The 17084-nt window shown below is 39.6% G+C and overlaps 1 protein-coding gene across 1 annotated transcript; it reads left to right on the top strand.

The window, feature by feature from the left end:
* Nucleotides 1-14651: 14651 nt before the first annotated feature.
* On the top strand, nt 14652-15702 carry LOC128866922 (glutathione S-transferase 1-like). Its single transcript, XM_054107976.1, has one exon. It carries the CDS (start codon nt 14722-14724, stop codon nt 15388-15390), a length of 669 nt encoding a protein of 222 aa, XP_053963951.1. The 5' UTR covers nt 14652-14721; the 3' UTR covers nt 15391-15702.
* The last annotated feature ends 1382 nt before the right edge of the window (nt 15703-17084 follow it).

The following is a 17084-nucleotide window of genomic DNA, read 5'->3' as shown; positions in this document are numbered from 1 at the left end:
CTAAACAGTTTCTTCAGAGCTTATGAAAAGAATCAAGTTCTTATATTTAGTTCAGTTTTTAAGAGCGTTCGAAAGATTTAATCAACAAAGTATGAGGAAATAAAAAAGAAAACCAATGAAACTTTCTTTTAGTAAGAAAGATAGATACACAAAATTCCAGGAGTTGTAGTACCCGAAGATTAATAGAATAACTGTGATGCCCAAAACGAATGAACCACCTAGTCATTCTGAGAACTGAATGAGTCAAAAGTAGCAGTAAACATAAATATAAATCAAAATAAGTCACTTTTTTGTGTCATTAAAAAGAATCTAGAACTTTTGCGGCACTTTTTAAGAGTAAGAATATCTTCTACTTTTTGTCTGAGGTTTTCGTCTACAAACATCTAGTGGGGCAGTTTATTATTGCGTCTCTTATAGAAATCAAGTTTAAGTACATTTTACCGGCCCTAGTTACTGGTTGGCTTGTGTCTTTACTTTAACTCTCTGCCAAAAGGGCGCAGCAATGTTTGCTCTTGTTATCAATTCCCAAATTTAAAGAGGAATAAGAGAGTGTGGTACGATTCTATAAAAACCTAAAAAGTACTAAGTTGCTATTAACGGCGTTCTCCTTATCTTCATGGGTTGTACAGTACCACCCATCAACTGATCCCGAAAAGTACACGCCGTCTCTAAATAAACTCCCCTTCTCGTTTCTGGAAGCAGGCGATGGCTTTTGAATATACGTTTAATAGAAAAAACGTTGAATAGAAATAGTTTTCTATGGTTGCTAGCTACCCGGCTGGTCACAATCGAGGACGATGTATATGCATATCTGGTGTAATCGTCCGGCCTTTGTATATGCGACGTTTAAAAATCAAGAATTCGTCTACCAACAATTTTCTGACTTTCAATAAAGAGTTTAAAGATTATTTCGGTGTGTCAGCGACGTGTTACTTTTATATAAATGATCTTTTACGTCACTATGTGATTCTGTTCTGCTAAATTTTCTTGGGGGTATCAAGGCATTTTCATTTACAATACATTTTCATCATGCTGAAGTTAAGCAGTTAGAAATTATTAAAAAGTACTACCAAAATTCGGCTGCCCTAGCCGAATGGGTTGGTGGGTGACTACCATTCGGAATTCCGAAAGAACGTAGATTTGAATCTCAGTGAAAGACAAAGTGAAGAAATAGCGGTCGCCCCTCGGCAGACAATGACAAGCCTCCGAGTGTATTTTTGGAATGAAAAAAAAGCTCTTCATAAAAAATATCTGCCGCTCGGAGACGGCTTGAAACTGTAGGTCCCTCCATTTGTGGAACAACATCAAGACGCACACCACAAATAGCAGGAGGAGCTCGGCCAAACACCCAAAAAGGGTGTACGCGCCAATTATATATGTATATATATTTACTACCAAAATCCTGAGTCGGTAGTCGCCACATTAGAAGCGCTTACGCATAATAAACGTCTCACCGATAGGCTGTGTGGCAAAATGAGATTCAAAATATTCACTATTGAATATTCCTGTCCTAATAAGGTCCGACAGCGAAGTACCAAATACTCGCAGAACACAGTTTCATAATTTCAGTTCAAAATAGACTAAATCACTCGACTCCATTCCTTTCACAAAAATTGGAAATCTCTGAGTTTAAATTTTTCGGGAATTATTTCCGAAATTGTGGCCTATTGATGATTTTAACCGCCGAAACTGCTCCGATTGAGCCATTTGAGGTTACTTAATATTGAATACCTATGTCCTGCTAAGATTAAAAATTAGTTCATCTCATTTCTTCTGATTTCTCTTACTGAAAATGTGTTAGAACCCACACAGTTGTAAGACAAATCATTTATTTATAATAATATTTGTTAATGGAATGGAAGGAATTATTTAATAAATGTTAGCATTTTACCAATAAAATTTTCACTCAAAAGCCTAGCGAAAAACACTGTACCAATTCTTACTCTTCACAGTCTACTCTAGCAACACCACAAAACATACCCAAAACCTTCGCCTTTTGCTACACCCAACAAAACATATTGTATTTTTCCAACAAATAAATATATGAATAAGCAAATGAAAGAGGGCGATTCATTATTTGGCACTTGTGCGACCCCATGAATGTAAAACACAAATTAAAGATGATATGGCAATCATCAAGAAGTATTTTTATTAAATTCACCAAACACCCGAAACGTTTTGGCACAAAATAATACAACAACAACGCCGTACTGCTAATGGTATGTAGATTTATATACATATAGTTATATGTGTCTGTCTATCTGCCTGTCGATCGCCCATATAAAAATTTGCGCTTAAAATTACGCGCGAAATCTATTCACCCCCCTTTTGCTCAATGGGAAAACACTTCAATGACACTCTCATATAATCATTTACAAACAAATTTCATCACCACCCCAATACGTCCGCTCTTATTATTCGTTTTTTTGTTTTTTAATATCCTCGGTTCTTTGTTCTCCGCTTTTGTGAATATTGCTGTCACGTGGAAGCGTTTAAATAGTGCAAAAGACCGTTAATCCTTGTGTTGAAAATCGTATTGTTGGCAAATTACCATCATCCCTGCGTTCGTGCGCCTTTCTCCATAAGCATTGAAGACCGTCTAAAGACGATTACATACATTCATATATGTATCTGTGTTTATATGTATTGTACAAATCGCGTACTTGTACCCGAACGTTTACAAATGAAAGGGTGTCAGCTTAGCTGACTTTTGATATTACCGAGGATATTATTTACAGCGAAACATATTACAACAGCCAAGAAATGTCAAATGATTTTACTGAATGCATGAATGGGTGAAATGGAGTGTAGCATACACTGAAAAAATCACGTTGTCATATATAATTTTCGAGAGCTTCAGTGCGTAGACGAATAGTTGTAACCGTGTATAGTGCAAGATGATATCAAACTGTGATTTTCTAAGTTAAACAGCCAAGTTAGTTTATTGTTAAGCTAGCCTACGAGGAATTTACTTCACCAGAAGCAGGAGTGAAGCATTGATGAAATTCAATTTGACATTTGAATTTGATGTAACAGCTCTACGTAACGAGAACGATAAGGCTATTCAAAATTTTGTAGAGAATAGAAGACTTTTATTTGTACCAGCTTTTGTCTTTAAGATATAAAACTTTCAATAGGAATATTTGCTCAACCAAACTCTGATAACACAGTCCTGCGAGGGTGAGTTTCTAGAATGGCTGTACTTGTTTCTTGTAGTTTTTTATGCGCTGAAAACGAATCTGACCTTCAAAATGCTCCATCACGTCAGGATTTTTGGTAAATGAAGCCTAAAAGGTCAAAAAATTGCCATTTTAGCCATTTTTGATAATTTTTTTTGGGATAGAAAATTTTTTTTTCAATTTTCGACGAAAAGGTTGCATAGTACAACTCTTTAGCTTTAAAACCCATTTTTTTAAATTTTTGTACGATTTTTTAAAAAAAAGTTATGACATTTTGAAATTAACAGTTTCAGTTACGTATACGTTGGGTATGACGTCTATTGGCGTAACTGAAACTGTTAATTTCAAAATGTCATAACTTTTTTTTAAAAAATCGTACAATAATTTAAAAAAATGGGTTTTAAAGCTAAAGAGTTGTACTATGCAACCTTTTCGTCGAAAATTGAAAAAAAAAAATTTCTATCCCAAAAAAAATTATCAAAAATGGCTAAAATGGCAATTTTTTGACCTTTTAGGCTTCATTTACCAAAAATCCTGACGTGATGGAGCATTTTGAAGGTCAGATTCGTTTTCAGCGCATAAAAAACTACAAGAAACAAGTACAGCCATTCTACAAACTGAAAAAAGTTAAATTTCGCAGGCCTGTGTAATTTGCGTAGCAATTCGTTTCCGAAATTCACGTTTTGTGCATTAAACTCAAGTAGCACTTTGTCTTCTTCTACTTAATTGGCGCGATAGCCGCTTACGCGATTTTGGCCAAGTTTAACATAGCGCTCCAGCTGGACACACCAAGTGAAGCCAAGTCCTTCTCAACCTGATCTTCCCAACACAGAAGAGGCCTTCCTCTTCCTCTGCTACCACCAGCTGGTACCGCATCGAATACTTTCATTGCCGGAGCTTTATGTGTATGTCATCGTAAAATTCATACTGCTCATCGTTCCATCGTCCACGCTTTAGCGCCATACGTTAGGGCGAGCATTATGAGCACTTGGTCTACATGTGGAAAATATTCATCCAGTAAGTGGTCATATTATGAGTGCCGCAGAAGTCATCGCCCCTGTCCTCTTTTTAGAGAAGAATTTGAAGCAAAATGTTGGGCTACACCCAACCAAATACCCAATTGGTGTAGAAGTTGAAACCACCGTTTGTGTTGCGAATTGAATGGGCTAAAAACAACTGGAAATTCTACAGAAATTGTTTGGAAAATTATTGCGGGGTGAATAGGTACGCCACTCACGAAACCCCAAAAAACAGCAGGAGTGATAGAATATAATATTGCGCAGATTGAAATAGAAAAATTAGAGTATTTGCGTTTGAAACCTACTGAGGGCACGAAACACCAAAATGATAGAGAATGATAGCATCTATTGTTATTTTCCTGACAGCATTGTCAGGTGTAAAGCCCGGCTACTTGACTACCGCAGTGTCTTTCTAGCTAAGTTAATAGCTATAAGGGTGGCTAAGTTGTAAGTCAGGGACTCGCCCGTCGTAGCATAACCGATCGCTATCTATTCTGATAATCAACCTGCCTTTGAATTTCTACAGTGCCAGGGCGCATCATCCAAAGTAGCAACCGAATGTAGAAATATCCAAAATGAGCTGGCTTAGCGCACACAAAGACATTCCTGGAAATTGCATCGTAAATAAGCTTGTTAGAAGGAGAACTTATCTTAAATCAATTTCGCCCACTATGTGGGCATCGCTTTAACTTCAAGTAAACTATCGGCAGGCAGGCAAATAGTAAAAGAATCACGGAGCCCACTTGTGAGGTAATAAGACAAGTCTGATCTAGAAGAAATGAACACAGAACTAGACCCCTTATCAAGCTATAGCGACCTTCCATTAGTACAACAGTTCGTAGAATCGCCGAGCAGTACCTAATGAGAACGTATACGAAACGTACGGGGTTTCCCTCCAATAACTTCTGTTGCAGCTGCAGAAACGAGAAGAGATGGAAAGTGTTGAAGACCTCCTCTGTCACTGTCCCGTCCTTGCCAAAACGATATGTCGCTGTCTAAACTCTTACTTTTTTGGATGTCTGGCAGACATTTTATATTTCGTTTTAGACGAAATTGTTTCACCAAATTGGGAATTAGAGGCTGATCTTTAGCCCAAATTAGTGGCATCTCAATAGCTGGAGGCCTTAGTGAGCCCCCTCTCAGCCCTTGTGGCTAGTGGCAATCACCCAAACCTAAATCTAAAAACCACGTGTTGTCCTCAAACTGAAATTTCGAATGAATTTAAATTCGTTTACGACTGTTGTAAGTCAGCTTACGGACAGCATTCGAATAAAAAGCTTTAGAAATCTATATCCCGCTTTAAAAAATTTTAAATTTTTTTTTGGTCAAATACAAACAACAAAAATAAGTAATTAATTTTTTGCATTCCTGCGCTTTTGGGAATTTCATTCTCTTTACTATAATTGAAAATTTTGGCTGACTCTATACAGGGTTTGATTGCAAAGTAATGAGCCTTATTTTTTTAAGCAGTTTTATTAAACCTTTTGGGCTTATACAACTAATATTCTTCAAAATAGGACCCTTGAGCGTCAATACACCGCTGATAGCGGTCTTTTCACTGCAGGAAACATTTTTTAAACTCATCCGCCGGAATCGCGTTCAATTCGGCTGTCATAGTTTTTGGGATCGTCTCGATGGAGTCGAAACGCCTCCCCTTCAGCTTTCTTTTCAGGCGCGGGAACAAGAAGAAGTCCGGAGGGAACAGGTTTGGGCTGTAGGGAGGGTGGGGAAGCACGGAACCCCCATCTTGGCCAATGCAGAGGTGCAGAGAAAGGCGGTGTGCGCCGGCGCATTGTCGTGATGAAGGGTCTAATTATTGACGAGGTTGGGCCGAACCCGGGCGACGCGGTTTTTCAGCAGAAGGAGCACTTCTTTGTAAAATTCCGCGTTTACAGTGCTTCCTGGAGGTACAAACCCCTTCACGAACCCGGTTCACATCTTCGTCTGTTTGCGTCGTCGAAGGTCTTCCAGATCGCTGTTCGTCTTCGACGTCCTCCCGGCCTTCCTTGAACGACTTGTGCCACCGTTTTACCTGGGCACTGGACAGAGATTGGTCCCCGTAAGCCTCCTTGAGTAGCCCAATAGTTTCGGTACTCGTTTTGTTTAGCTTTACGCAAAATTTGATCGAGTAACGTTGCTCCAACGATCGCTGCATTTTCGCCACTGCAAAATCTTAACACACTTTTAAAACAGCTTTCACGCGCGTTGACTGCACCGCTGTTGCCAGCGAACTGGGACCGGTTTCTAGTGGAAGGGGAAGGTCCAACGATCATTTTCCCCCACCAGCCGATTCGGTTGATCGCTTGGTAGACGCTCCACGCGGGAAGGCTCATAACTTTTCTATCAAACCCTGGTTTTTCCCAGCTTGAATTTCTCGCTATTAAAAACTGGTCTATAAAAACACAGTGTAGCAAATATAAGTGAAATTTTTTACTGTGCATAAAAATCTTAAACGGACCTGGCTTAAACTGTTATGCCAATGTCTTTTGCCATTTTGCTTCGATTTTGTGCGCAGAAAACTTTCCGACCCTTGATTTTTGTAATCGTTATTATTGTTGTTGCAACCAATATAAGATTTTGAAAATGGCCGTGGAGAAATGAAAAATGACAATTGTTAATAGTCACGACCGAAGCAATGCGCTGCGTTTACCCAGCAGCAATCCAAGGATCTGAAAATTGAACGACAGAGTGATTGAGCAACTGAGCTATAGACAATATTGTGCGAGGTCACCTCATCAACCGTCGTGCTGCCACTGAATGCTGTCCAATGGGGGTAGTTGGGTTGAATGATGCTTTTCCTGCTTCGGCTTATGTTGATACGTATTGCTGGTGGACAGCCAAAGCGATTTCGCATGCTGCCGGTCCTGTGCTTTACTTTTGGAAGATGGAGATGAAATGAATGAAATGTGAAATTAAATGATAAAAGATGCTATAATGCGTCGAACACACGTACAACAACATACGAAAGCAAAAACGCTTGGAGTGAAGGTAGCAGTGGGTGAGGGAGAGGGATACGGCACATGTACACATGCGAGCATGGACCACGCCAAAGGTCGGCAAGCACCTGTTTTATTAAAAAGCAAATCAGCGTCGACGAGCGGCTGGGCTGTGCAGCGGTGCAGTCAATGTACGATAAGCTGAAGGGAAGTGCTGTGAAGACTATGAGCAAGGACATTTGTGCTTCTATTTAAGTTTAGCCAAGGGTTTGGGCTGTCAAGTGGTTGGTCGTATAGCATAATAATTGTGCATATTTGGCTTTTTAATAAAACCGAATCGTCATGGCATCGCTTCATCAACACAGCGATCACCGGGTGTTTGGCGTGTGCTAAATGTAGTGAGATATGTATGTAACTGTGAGGGGTGGCATTTGGTCGACTCGATGAGCAATGAAATTTAATTAAATTTCTAAACACTTGATATTCCAGTCCACGCATACGGCATATGTACACATGTATGTGCATACACGTACACAAGGAGATGCATACTCGTATAGATATATTATATATATAAGTATGTATGTAGTAAATACTTCAATGCATTCAAACAGGTTTATTGTAAATTTTGAGTACAGCAAATCTTTGTTTGGACTCATTTGAAATGTTTAAGGGTGCGCGAACACGTGTGCTTTCTACTTATTTATGTTTTCTTACAGCAATGAAAATTCAAAATAATTTCATTTCGAGGTCAGTTTTGGTGTAATTATTGTTGTTTTTTTTTTAAATTGTGTGTGCTTATTTGCCCGTCGCAAAATTACAAAATAGGCCTAGTGTATCACAGCAAACTGCATACTAGTTTGATAAGGCTTGGCACCTTCAGATAAAGAGGTTTTCCAATAACAGGTGTTATTTTGAATAGCCCGCTATTTCGGTAGATGTCTCTTTTGAAGCTGCCATTTTTTGATATTTGACAAGTAGAAACTACGCCATTAATAAAAATGCAACGATGCACGCTTTAACAACGCATTGAAATTATTAAAATTCACTATAAAAATGGTGAAAATTTGGCAGGACGGTTCGTAAAATTCGAACATTTTTCGGTCATCGTGAAGCATCTTGTCGGACCGCAATACAGAAATTGGTGAAAAAATTCCAGCTGTTGAGACAAGTTAGTGATGTGAAGAATAAAAGCCGTGCACCTCGCTCAAGAACAGCCGAAAATATTGCTGTTGTAGCCTAAAGTGTTGAAGAAAACCCTGGTTTGTCTATTTTTCGTCGTACTTTGGAATTAGGCATTCCACAAACGTCGTTACACCGTATTTTGCATAAAGATTTGGGTCTTAAGGCTTATAAAGTTCAGTTAACACAAGAACTCCAAGAACTCAAGCCGGCCGATCATCAACAACGTCGTGACTTTGCTGATAGGGTCGCTGAAATGCATGAAAATGATACGGAATCCCATCGAAAAATCATCTTGAGTGATGAGGCGCATTTCCACTTCGGTGGCTTCGTCAACAAGCATAATGGTCGGATCTGGGGCTCAAAAAATCCAATAGTTATTGTTGAAAAGCTACTGTGAAAAAGCGGTCAACTTCGATTATATCTGTGATTTTAGCGACATTTTCTACGACGGGCCTACATGTGCCAGGTGCATCTTTAACATAAAAAATGCCTAAACGGAATCGACGAAACCGAAATTGCACGCAAACAGCTGTTACAATATCGGCAACATAAACAGCATTCACAGTTCCAGCGGCCTGGCTTATATTTTCGTCTTTATCAAAGAAAAACTATAAAATGTACCGAATTTTCTCTTTGTTGACTTCCATTCTTAAAAACCCTGTAATGGAACAAACAAAAAACAGCAAACGATTTTTTTATGTCACCTTGAAAACGTGCATAAACTTTAAATTTTATTTTACGAGATATCGATCACTACAGTCATCTGCCGAGATAATGGATTTCTTTTTCACCAAACTAATATTATTTGAATGCCTTTTTTTATTATAATCTAATAGATATTTCATGGCACTTACTTTTTGAATATGATATCCGGCATATGTTCACCGCGACTCCGAGTTGCATGGTTTATGCGATCAGTTCAATACTTGACTACTTTTTCCCATAAATCCGAATGATAAATCTAAATGAGCCCAATCAGCAAAGATGCGACGTGAGCGATGGTCATATGGCGTGAATTCTTGCACGAGCTGTATTTTATAGGCACGTAAGAGGAGATCCTTAGGTAAAATTTTCCACGTAGTCGAAGGACAAAGGCCAATAGTTGAAAAGGACGACGCTTTATGAGCTTCGCGAACAGATTTAATTTTTTTTTTTTTCAAAGTCAATTTCCACAAATTGGAAGCGTTGGTATGGCGATGATGACTTACCCAGAACACAGTTTGCCATTTTCAGCTGTCATAGTTGTCAATGTACATAATTCTCATTCAGCTAGAAAAAACACCCGATAGTATGTACTTGCCCTAACTACTATTAATTCGGACCCTTACGATTTCTTCTCATATACACAAGTTGAAAAATATAGTTTTTTTATAAAAATATAGTTCATACTACAACAAAAACCATGTAATGCAAAATTTCAAACTTTGTACAAAATTGTTTATACCTACTTTCAATTGTTTAACCAGAACTTTTAGAATTTTTCCGGGTCTGCCGCTTTATTGTTCATTGAATTTTAAGGCCTCTTCTTTTCGCCACTTTTCTGGTCGCTATCTTTATGTTCGATTAACTGGACGAAAAAAATCCAAGGGGAAGCAACAACAAAGTTATCGAGCAAGATTCGCCGCTAGCAAGTATGGCCATACCTCATTATACTGGTATAATTCACAATCTTACAAACGCATGTAATTTAAGGCAGCTCTATTTCTGCGTTGCCAATATACGAGGGCGGTTCGGTAAATACCCGTGTTTGATAACAGAAGGCGTTACTGAGGGAAGTTGGTATTAGCATCGAGTGCTGCCGTCTATCAGACTGATTGATAGGTTAGTTGGGTTTTGGCAGCTATTCGAGTAAGACGAGTTAGGAGGGGGAGTTAAAAGCAGAGTTGGATGCTGTCTATGGGAACGCTTCGCCATCTATGGCCACAGTTAGATATTGGTTCTACGAGTTTAAACGTGGGCGAACATCCGTTTTTGATGAGGAACGACCAGGACGCCCAGCAGACGTGGTTACCGAGGAAATCATTCAAAAAGTCCACGACATGATTCTCGCTGAACGACGAACGAAAGTGCGCGAAGTAACAGAAGCCATAGGTGTGTCGACCGAAATGGTAATTAATATTTTACATGATAAGTTGGCGATGGAAAAATTGTCGGCCCGAGCTTGACTTGTTTACAGTAGCACAGAAAACAAACTATGTGACATATCACGCTGAAATTTGCCATGTAAGCTTATAACAGTCCTACCATCCAACGAAAAATTTATTTTTGCCATATGTCATCCGCGGACCGTTTTATTGATAACGTCTCGTTCATATTTGAGCAGAAGGTAAAGCTAACTTCATTACATATTATCTCAGGCCGATATATTTTAAGGCTAATTGGTGTGCCCTTCAAAAATTGTAGCGAGATTTAAGGCGAAGTGAAATTAACTGATTAAATTTATAGGAGAGCAGCTGGTTTTAGTTTATCGGCAATACAAACCCCGAAGATAGTTATTGGCATGAATTTGAGAAAAGTGAATTCTTACTACAAAACTGAAGCATCTGAATGTTGCACATAAAGTAATTGTTTGGTTTTGCGAAAATTTCCAAACAATCATCCGCTCTCCAACTAAAAAATTAGCAAAATAACGGCCGCCGTAGCCGAATGGTTTGGTGCGTGTCTACCATTCGAGAGTGCGTAGCCTCGAATCCCGTGTATGTAACAGCAAAATGATAGAAAAATTTGTTTCTAATAGCGGTCGTCCCTCGGTAGGCAATAGCAAACCTCCGAGTGTATTTCTGCCATGAAAAAGCTCCTCATAAAAAACCATTTGGCTTTCGGAGGCGGCTTAAAACTGTGGAACAACATAAACGGTTCACTAGACAGGGCGAGTTCATAATATAGAGACTACGATCGAAAATTTTATTTTTCAGAATCCCCTTAATATTTCTTAAAAGTATACACAAAAGTGCGTGATAATCACAAATGTAGTCGATCGATATTACATGGGTTTTAGGCACATACATACATATATACGACATGTACAAGATAAAATATCAATTCGTCATGCTGACTTTGATAACGAAGGCAGTGCGTATGTGATTTTAAACGATTAGTTTATAAATATTTCTTCGTTTATTCCTATGCATATGTATTTGTATAGATACTCAAATTCACGCATATGTATAAGCAAGAGCCTCACGATTGTTGGGGCTAATGGGGGTCAATTGAGAGTCACATTATAAATTTCTAAAATTTCTCCGTCGGAAAAATCACATCAAAAAGCTTCTGCTACTAAACTACCATTAAAGTATGTAGTAGTACATATTTCAATGAGGGTTGGGAGTTCTCATCCGACACGCTGATTTTATTTTCATTGGGAGTTTCTTTTTCACAAGGCGGGTTCCAAACCTAGAGCACATCACACGCACATCACATATGTTAAGTTTGCTCCCAAACTGGTATTCGGAAGATACCCAGAGTGGTTGCCTGTACCGCAGCCTTCTAAATATCGCGCACAAGGTTCTATCGAGTATATAGTGCGTAAGACTGAAGTCATCGTCAACCAACAGATTGGACCTTATCAGTACGACTTTGGCCCTGGAAAGTCCTAAATTAACCAGATATTCAGAATACGCCGGTCTAGGAAAATATCCATGAAAGAAGAAGAAATACAAACCATAATTTCGTCAATTTTAAAGCTGCATTGATATTGACATCATCAGAACGCGCTGTTAGTTCTGCTTTTCTATGCTAGATAAAGAGGCAAAGCGAATGAATCTGTTGGTGAACAAGGGCAAGACGAAGTACCACCTGACATCAAACAAGAATCTCTTTTGCCAACAAGTGCAACTTTGAACTAAGTTGACAATTGAGTAGTAAAGTCCTCTTTCGACGAGCAAAAGAAGCACTTTATAAGATTCTAAGCATTCCCGCCCTATTGTATGCCGCAAAAGCTTGCACGATGACAACATCCATTTAGGCCTTCTTTGGAGGGTTTGAGAGACCAATTTTGCGTAAAATTTTTGGACCTTTGCACAGTGGCGACGGCGAGTATTGTAGGCGATGGAACAATGAGCTGTATGAGCTTTGCGGCACATCGACATAGCACAGCGAATAAAGAATCAGCAGCACCGCTGGCTAGTTCACATTGTCCGAATGAATACAAACATTTCGGTTCTGAAAGTATTCGATGTGGTAGCTGCCGGTGGTAGTAAAGGAAGGGGAAGGCCTCTTTGCGTTGGAGATATTTAGTAGAAAAGACTTGGCTTCATTTGGTGTGTTCAACTGGTGTTGGCTAGCACGAGAAAGAAACGACTGGAGCGCTTTCTTAAATTCAGCCAAAATCGACTTAGCGGTTATCGCGCCAATCAAAAACTCAGGCGAGCGAGAAAAGTTTGTGTTGATGTACTTATACAAGGTGGTGCAAAAGTAACCATGCGATGTTTTTTGGCTGTAATTAAAAAAAAAAATGAAAAACTTTGATTCTTCTTGTGGATTATTTTTATTTGGTCTTTTAATTTTTTTTACATCAAGTCGAGAATATGATGACATGTAAATGGCCGCCGCCACAGTTGAGTGTCATTTGAGCCCTTTTTATGGCATTTTCCATCACTTTGGCCAAAACTTCCGGCGATAGGTCCTCACATTCTTGACGGATATTGTCTTTAAGAGCTGGAAGAGTCTGAGGCCTGTTGACATAAACCCGCGACTTCAAAAAGCCCTAGAAAAAGAAGTCTGGAGCGGTCAAATCAGGCGATCTTACTGGCCAGTGCAAATCGCCAAAACGGGAGATTAGGCGCCCGGGAAATGCATCCTTCAGCATATCGGTTGTGGCACGTGTTTTCCAATCCCAATACATCAAGTTGCGGCAAAAAGAACTCGTTGATCATTGCTCTGTAGCGCTCACCATTCACAGTAACCGTTTGGCCCGCGACGTCTTCGAAGAAAAAAGGTCCGATGACTCCTCCAGCAAAACCAGCAGACCATACAGTGACTTTGAGCGGGTGTAATGACTCTTCGTGGGTTACACGCGAATTTTCAGTGCCCCAGAAGCGTAAATTTTGCTTATTTACGTACCCGCTAAGATGGATATGGGCCTCATCACTTATGATTATTTTTGATGAAAAATCATCTTCCTCTTGGTGGTGATTAAGGATGGCTTGAGCGTATGTTAGACGCGATTGGCGGTCAGCAGCTAACAGCTGATGCACCGTCTGGACTTTGTACAGAAACATCTTCAAATCTTGTACCAAAATTCGCTGTAAAGACCGTCGACTGATACCCATTTGCGTGGCACGTCGTCTGGTCGATATCGACGGCGCTTCCATGACATCCTCGGCTACAGCTGCAATATTCTCTGCAGAACGGCTACTCCGGGGTCTGCCACGCCTGGCAGCATCTCGTGTTGTACCAGTGTCTTCGAGGCGAGCGGCTAAACGTCGCAGTGTTTCACCAGTAGGCGTTGGATGGCGAGGAAATCTGCGACGAAATTCACGATGTGCCAAAGTCACCCACCATTATTGGTCAAATAAATAGTCAGCAATATTCCGCGTTCTGGAGCAGTGTAGCGTAACATTGTTTATTAACGTGTATTTCGCATGTGTTTACTACACAAATGTCAAAACAGAACTGACATTAGGGGCCAATCGCAAAATTTATAGCATGTTGTGATAGGAAGATTACTTTAGCGCCATCTGTTATAAAACAACAAATAATAGAAAAGGTTATTTTTTTCAATTGCAGCCGCCTTTCGTCAGGCAATAGCAAACCTCTAACTACATATCTAACATGAGAAAGCATCTTATAAAAATAATCTGCTATTCGGAGATGGCATTGCTCGACCAAAGGCTACCACCGCCTGTCTAGTGCATCGTATAGACGATGGCGTTCGGTGACTACACCGCACTTAGTGGGCTTGATGCACTGCTATAACAACAATAACAACACGACATCGAAGACAATTTTTGTAGGGGAGAAACATCAAGACCAGCCACAATTTGGAGGGGGAAAACGACGCTCACACATAACCAAACTGCATTCTTCGCTTTGAAAATACATGAAAAAGTTCCACAACAGGTTAAGGAGTTAAATGTCAATACAGTTTGAATAAAGTTAATCCCCTTGAAAAGTTTCTGGGTCCGCCATTGCATTTATGTAGGTATTATATATTTGTAAAAGTGAGTGTGTGCTAATCGGTTAACATACATATCTCACCGAAAAATGGTTAAATTCTAATCGAATGTTATCTCAGTACTCCACTCACTCAGCAACAATCCAACTTTAGACACTTGCATAGATAAGTAATTATTAATTTTACAGGAGCCGCAATCAATTAGTCGTTAGTTCAACGTCAACGTACGCATATCATTTACCTACGTTCATCAATACTCGTACTCGTATTTACGGAATTCGACAATAGCAATGGGAAAAATAGTTTTGTATGCCATAGGTGGAAGTGCGCCGAGTCGGGCCGTTTTGCTTACACTGAAAGCGTTAAATGTGCCTTTTGAATATAAATTTTTAAATTTATTAACAGGAGAGAATCGTACGCCCGCATACCTTGCCATTAACCCACATGGCACAGTGCCAGCACTATCTGACGATGGTGAGATACTCACTGATTCACACGCTATTATCACATATCTAGTTGACAAGTACGGCACAGATGATTCGCTCTATCCAAAGGATCTAATCAAGCGTGCCAAAGTCAACCAGTTTTTATTCTATGAGGCTACTGTGGTATTCGACCGCACTTTTCTTAATATAAGCAGACTGATTTTTAATAAAAACAATGTGATTACATATGCCAAAATTGAAGCCATCTATCAAGTCTATGAACGACTGGAGAGTTTCTTGAAGGAACACGCTTACGTGGCTGGAGATCAACTAACAGTTGCGGATTTCTCACTAATCGCTACAATAACCACTTTGTTCAATTTTGCCCAACTTGATGGTGGCAAATACCCCAAAATTGCTGAGTGGGTGAAGCGTTTGGAAGAGTTGCCCTACTATGCCGAAGCGAATGGCGAAGGATTAAAGCAATATAGTGATTACATTAAGTTGATTGGCGGCTTTAAAGTATTGCGTTAAATGCGATTAATTTTTGTACAAATGTTAACGAAGAAACATACTTTGCATACTTTGCGTACGTATGGATGTGTTTTCGTGTACTTGTATGATTTCTAAAACAGTCGAATGTAAAAAGTTAATCATTGCCGCTTAGTGTTAAAACGTAAATATTTATTTGTTGTAGTATTCAACCTTCTATATACTCGTATGTATGTATGTATGGATGGATGTATGTATGTATTTAAATATTTTATATGTAATATTTCCAGGCAATAATATAAATGTTTGAAAATGGACTAAATAAAGTATGCAAGGATTATTGAACGAAATGCTGTTGCGGACGTTTTTAACATTATTTTCCGTTCGGAACTTGAATGAATTGTATTATATGCATGTATGTACATATGTACAATATATATATACAGTGAGTGACGCTGAAAATGTCAATCTTTACTCTTTTTGATTAGAAAAAGTGTAATTCGTATTCAAAATACAAAAAATAGTTTAAATAAAAATTCCAAAACTTAAGAAAAAACAAAATTTACATCGTAAGTTCAAAAATATAGTATTAATCCGAACTGTTTTGGGTGTGTTTTTTTCTTACTCGATAAATTTTAGTTTAAAACGTTTGAGAATGAAAATTAGTTTCTCCGAGAACCTAAAGCCTTACAGCTTCTAAGCATTAGGGAAACTCTAGAAACTTCCGATTTTGGACGAAAAAGCGCTATCGTTGGAAAGATGGAGTCCTGCACTTTCCAAATATACTATGCGTGGCCTGCCCGCATGACAGCACTGTCTGCCACAAATATGCTCAAGACTATAAGTCGTAATCTCTAAATAACACTGTACAGGGTCCGGGACTCGAAGTGGAACCAACTTTAGACCACTCGCGCAGCTGATGCACGGACATCAGCTGTCTGTTAGTTGGCTAAATGACAGTCTAGGGTGTTGTTTACAAGCGCGCGGAAACATTTTGCCGAGAGTAAACGCGGCCGCCGTTGTCGAATAGGTTGGTGCGTAACTACTCTGCGGCCATCACAGCCAGGGTTAGCAAATGGGTAACTACCACCCACAAGCGAGCTTAGCAGGCTGAGAGAGGCAGCAGATGGACAAAACTGATGTTACCTGTCATGTCCGATCGACTGTCGCAAACCCTTCTGTCATTAAGCAGAGGGGAGTGCAGACGGCTGGTTGGACTGATGACGGGCCACTTTCTGTGGGCAAAGCACATGGAAAGGTTGGGCATCTCAGACAGTGTACTCTGCCCAGCTTGTGAAGAGGAGGATGAGACGGCGGACCACTTCCTGTGAGTCTGCCCCGCCTTCGCTCGAATCAGGTTTGAGGTCTTTGGCACTGATGTATTAAGAAGCGACTATCTTGGCTCCTTGGCACCACAAGATCTACTCAGATTTATTCGGAGATCGGGTAGATTTAAAGAAAATTAAAAGGGAATCCAAGTGTAGTACAATGGACTCAATTAATGTCTGAGTGCTGCACTTGCTAGTTGTCCCGACAAAAAAAAAAACAAAAAAAACCATTCGCAATTCACAGAGCGAACGTCGGTTCGAATCTCGGTGAAACACCAAAATTAAGAAAAACATTTTTCTAATAGCGGTCGCCCCTCGGTACGCAATGGCAAACCTCCGAGTGTATTCCTGCCATGAAAAAGTTCCTCATAAAAATATCTGCCGTTCGGAGTCGGCTTAAAACTGTAG

This window comes from Anastrepha ludens, chromosome 6, assembly GCF_028408465.1.
Source record: "Anastrepha ludens isolate Willacy chromosome 6, idAnaLude1.1, whole genome shotgun sequence".
Lineage (NCBI taxonomy): Eukaryota > Metazoa > Arthropoda > Insecta > Diptera > Tephritidae > Anastrepha > Anastrepha ludens.
The sequence above is the reverse complement of the archived record's forward strand: the minus strand, read 5'-3'. Positions and strand labels throughout refer to the sequence as shown.